Source organism: Populus alba, chromosome 18 (assembly GCF_005239225.2).
Source record: "Populus alba chromosome 18, ASM523922v2, whole genome shotgun sequence".
In the NCBI taxonomy this organism is placed as follows: Eukaryota; Viridiplantae; Streptophyta; class Magnoliopsida; order Malpighiales; family Salicaceae; genus Populus; species Populus alba.
The window spans coordinates 8,105,794-8,111,203 of NC_133301.1; the positions used below are offsets into that span (position 1 = coordinate 8,105,794).

At 38.8% G+C, this 5,410-nt stretch overlaps 1 protein-coding gene across 1 annotated transcript; it reads left to right on the top strand.

Annotated features, from left to right (window-relative positions):
* The first annotated feature begins 1,339 nt into the window (after positions 1-1,339).
* Positions 1,340-5,382, top strand: LOC140954997 (uncharacterized). Its single transcript, XM_073406393.1, has 4 exons — positions 1,340-3,051; positions 3,203-4,648; positions 4,910-5,111; positions 5,191-5,382. Exons 1-4 carry the CDS (start codon positions 1,340-1,342, stop codon positions 5,380-5,382), a joined length of 3,552 nt encoding a protein of 1,183 aa, XP_073262494.1.
* The last annotated feature ends 28 nt before the right edge of the window (positions 5,383-5,410 follow it).

The following is a 5,410-nucleotide window of genomic DNA, read 5'->3' on the forward strand; positions in this document are numbered from 1 at the left end:
GATTGGAGTGATTGGATATATTAGCTATGCGCCTGCTTTAGTTGCAAGACAGTTTGGGGGCATACAAAGTATCCCAAGAACAATTGGTTTATCTCAATTTACTGGAGTGTACAAAGGAGCTACCAAAGAGATGTTGGAGAGCATTAAACAGGATTGGAAGTCTTTGGTGCTTGTGAAAAAGGAGACTGGATTAAGGAATCCTGCAGTTAGTGAAAAGTATTCTGAATGGCGTAATGGAGGAGTCTCTTATATGGCAGAAGTTTCTGAGTCTGTGGGCATTCGAAGAAAAAGAGTAAACTGTGAAGAAGAATTAAGAAAACAAGTAAAAGCGTTACAAGTTGAGCTTAAAGCAAATGAGGAACAGAGAGTGTCTTTAGAGCAGCAACTAGCCAAAGAAAAGGGTTTAAGGAAAATAGCTGAAGAAGAAAGGGACTCTGGTGGTCAAGACTTGATAAAAGCAAAGACTGACTTGGAAACACAAAAGACAATTAATCAGGACATGACATATTACATGGAAAAAGCTAAGCATTGGGAAGAGTCAGCCATCAAGACACAAGCTATATTGAAAATGCGTCGGGAAGACATTGTTAAGTTTAAAGACCAATTGGGAGGAGCTGAGGCTTTAACTAAAATGCACGAAGAGCAGAAAGCAGAGTTGAACAGTCATAAGGCTGAAGCAGAAGTGTTGAGATCTACGTTGGACAAAGAAAAATTAAAGACCGTACAACTTATGGGAAACCAAAAAATGATAAAGCAACATAATCAAACATTGGATGATGCCAATAACTTTTTGTCTAGAAACAACTTGATTCATACCGAGAGGATAAGGGAACTACAAGATCAGATTAATCGAGCAGCTGCAGAAGCCCATTTATTACGAGTGGAAGCTCGTCAGATGGGAGGAGATATAATGAAATATCGAAGAAGCATGGATAACACCGATCTTTTTTTGAAAGCAATAGCTACTAGAGGCAATGTTTTTTCTCCTGTAATAGATTAGATTAATTTTTCACTGTAAGTTTCTGAATAAGTAATAAGAGGGCTGAGACCCACATTTTTCAATGCAAAGATATGTGTATATAGTTGAAAGCCCAAATGTCAGAAAGCTAAGCAGATTTCTTCTCGGCATCGCAACAATGATATCAAGTTCAAGCTCAACCCATATATCCAAAGAATGACGGCCATATATCACCAACAAAAAGCGAATCTATATCCAATATGTGGCATTCACATTCATGCATCATATACATTTGCTTATAGATTGTCATATTCTGCATATAACAGGTGAAATATAGGTCCCTAACCTAAACGTATTCATAATACTCGTTCACGAAAGAAAATGGAAAATGAAGAGAGAAATCAGCTAGAAATTCAACATCAAAGAGAGCTGGTTCAACACCAAAGAGAGCTAGAAAGCTTGAAAGAGGATGTAGCAAGGCTTACCAGCTTGCTTGAACAGGCTTTGAGGCCTAGAGTTAGAGAAGGGACATCTTCTCAACAAGCGTTTACACCTCCACCTCCGCCTCCTGTTGTTCCGCCATTTGAGCCTCAACATGCTGCTCATTTCGCACCTACTCAATCAGCACATCCAATGAGGGTCCCCCATACTGTGTTGATAGAAGAAGAACCTCAAAGGAACAAGATCGTAGAGGAAAATGGTCAGGAAAAACTAGCTGCTTTAGAAGAAAGAATGAAGGCAATAGAGGGGAATAGTTTGTATGATCCGGTAAAGGCTGCTGAAATGTGTTTAGTGCCTAATGTGGTTATTCCCAGAAAATTCAGAGTTCCAGAATTTGTTAAATATACTGGAACTCAATGCCCAATCACCCATCTTAAAGCATACTGTAATAAGATGGCTGAAGTAGTCCATGACGAGAAGTTATTGATCCATTTCTTTCAAGATAGTTTAAATGATGCTGCTCTTGCTTGGTATATGCGTTTGGATACCAAGATTAAAGGATGGAAGGATTTAGCCGAAGCTTTTATTAGACAGTATAAGTTCAACATGGACATTGCCCCAGATAGATCAAGTCTGCAAGCCATGGAAAAAGGCAATAAGGAGTCTGTAAGAGAATATGCCCAAAGGTGGTTTGAATCAGCCGCGCAAGTAAATCCTCCATTGTCGGAAAGGGAGATGACTGGTTTATTTTCCAACACTTTCAAAGCCCCGTACTTTGAATACTTGGTAGGTAGTGCTGCACAAAATTTCTCTGATTTGGTTGTTATAGCTGAAAGGATCGAACAAGCTGTTCGGACGGGTAGGATCGTGGATCCAACTGAAAAAAGAGGTTTTATTGGAAAAAGAAAAGAAGCGGAAGTTCACAATGTTGAAAGGGAAAGTAGAGGGAAGAACACTTACCAAGATAATTACAGCTCAAACAGTATTACACCTACCCCCTCTATATCCAATATAAAATTCTCTTCACCTACAAACACCCAAAATAACCCAATAAACAACCAAACCAATAATGCCTACCATCCGAGAAGAAATTTTCCAATAGATCAAGTGCAGCTTCCACCATTACCCATGTCTCTTACTGAAATGCACCAAAGATTGCTTAGTATTGGTCAGGTAGCACCTGTTCCCTTAGAACCTTTACAACCACCATTTCCTTTTTGGTATAAACCCGATAAAAAATGTGAATACCATGCTGGTGCTGTTGGTCATCATATTGATGGATGTGTTGCATTCAAAAGAAAAATCCTTCAGCTCATCAAAGCTGGGTGGATTTATTTTGATGAGTCTCCAAATGTGAAGTTTAACCCTCTACCAAATCACGCTTCTGGAAGTGGGGGAATTAATAGCTTGAAGATAGGAAAGGGAGGTACATCAACTTTAAAGATAACGATGGATATATTGTATGGGATGTTAAGGCAAACAGATTATCTAAAGACACCAGTCAAAATACAAGCTGTAAGGAATGCGAATGAGTATTGTAAATATCATCAGCGGCTTGGGCATGATATTGACTCGTGCGAGGAGTTTCATTTGGAGGTAGAAAATATGATGGTGTTGGGAATGTTAAGATTGATGAAACCCGAAGAAGATGAGTTAGTAGGAACAATGACGGGTTGTAATGGAAGTTTGTAGATATGTACCAACCGAAAAGGGTCCACTAAAAATGATCCTAACTAAGCCTATGAATACTGTTAACAGAAGCTATAACGCCCAACCCTATAATTATGGTTATTCTTGTCACAGCACAAATCCTGCCCCTGTTTTTCATGCTGAAATAGGAGGACTCACTCGGAGTGGGAGATGTTTTACTCCTGAAGAGTTGGAAAACCATAGAAAAGTCAAAGGGAAGGACATGGTGGAATTGACAAAGACAGATGAGGTTAGTAAGCCAGTAAGTGATGAAGAGGCTAATGAATTTCTAAAATTAATGAAGCACAACGAATATAGTGTGGTTGATCAGCTAAAGAAAACACCCGCTAGGATTTCTTTGTTATCATTAATATTGAGTTCAGAATTGCATAGGAACGCACTTCAGAAGGTTCTTAATGAAGCATATGTTCCTCAGGATATCACACAAGACTTCATAGAACATTTGGAGGGTAGAATTCAAGCTAGCAACTACCTCTATTTTACCGATGATGAGCTAGATCATGAAGGGACCGGTCATAATAAACCATTGCATATCACGGTAAAATGCAAGGATTGTGTGATTGCTAAGGTGCTTATAGATAATGGTTTTGCTCTCAATGTATTGCCAAGACATGTACTTGATAAAATGCCAGTTGATGCCTCTCACATGAAGCCAAGTACCATGACTGCTAGGGCATATGATGGGTCACCTAGACCAATCATTGGGAGTATTGATGTTGAACTAATCATTGGCCCGCAACCATTTCAAGTCACATTACAAGTAATGGACATTCATCCATCATATAGCATGTTACTTGGAAGACCTTGGATCCATGCAGCCCGAGCTGTAGCATCTTCTTTACATCAACGAGTCAAGTTTGTCATCAATGGGAATTTGGTGACTGTGAGAGCTGAGGAAACTTTGTCAATGATAAAAAATGTGTCGATCCCTTACATAGAAACTGAAGAAAGTAAGGATGGAAATCTGCATGCATTTGAAGTTGTAAATGCTGAATGGGTACCCGAAAATACGGTACGAAGAAAGCCAGAAATTTCCGAAGCAGCAAAAATGGCTGCTAAATACTTCTTAAAGCATGGACTGCCATTTCAATATGACCATACTACTGGAATGCCTGAGAGGATTAATGTGATAAAAATGAAGTGCGCGGATCAAAGGTTTGGCTTAGGGTTTAAGCCTGGGAAAGCAGATTTCAAAAGAGCAGCTGAAATTAGAAGAGAAAAGAGAATAGCCCGGATTGAGAGAAGAGAACCAGATGAAGACCGAATAGAGATCTCACCAATCCATGTAACATTTCCAAGATCCGCATATGTGATAAAAACAGAGGATTATGAGGAGGGACTAAGAAAAGAATTCAATGGTGTTACTATTAATTATCTTGAATACGTCGGTGAACAAGATTTAAAGGAAGAGGATAATGCTCATGAACAGTTGCCCCCAGCTGACTATTGGTGTCTTGGAAGACGACTCATTAGAATTCGTGAGGAAATTGGCCGAGGGAGAGAAGATTTAGCAAATTGGGAAATTCAAGAAGTCCAATTGTTTTTCAAAAAAGTAATGTTTTGATTGCTTATTCGTTGTTTTTCATTATTTGTATTGTTTGAATATATATGCCTTGCCAAATCATCATGGCTCAAGAGATTGGCAATAAGGTTTTGTGGTTGAGCCCTTCTATCCTTTAAGTTTCAATGAGATCATGCATATTTTCTTTCAATCGTGTTGTTTTTTTTTTCTTATCCTCTATTCATTTATTTACTTTCCCAGAACTATACACTCATAACCAAAACACTTTCCGCTTTCAGGGAATCTGAAAGCGGATCGTCGTACACCCCACAAACTGATTGCACTGTGGATAATTGGCCTAACTTTGATGAAACTATAATTGCCATGGATGAGGAAGAATTTGGTGAGGAGGATATTCATGAATTCGTAAAGTTAACGGAACAATCTGATCGCACATGGAAGCCTGCAAAAGAAGAACTAGAACTGATAAATGTGGGCACAGTACATAATAAAAGAGAGTTGAAAATAGGGAAGCTAATCTCTGCTGACGTTAGAAGTGAATTGATTGCTCTTTTACAAGAATTACATTGATGTTTTTGCTTGGTCATACGCTGATATGCCTGGTCTGGATACTGATATTGTGGTACATAAACTACCTTTGATAGAAGGTTGTAAACCGGTTAAGCAAAAGTTGAGGAGGACAAGGCCGGATATACTAATCAAAGTGAAAGAAGAGATAACAAAACATGGGATGCTGGATTTTTGGAAGTAGTTGATTATTCTCAATGGGTGTACAATAT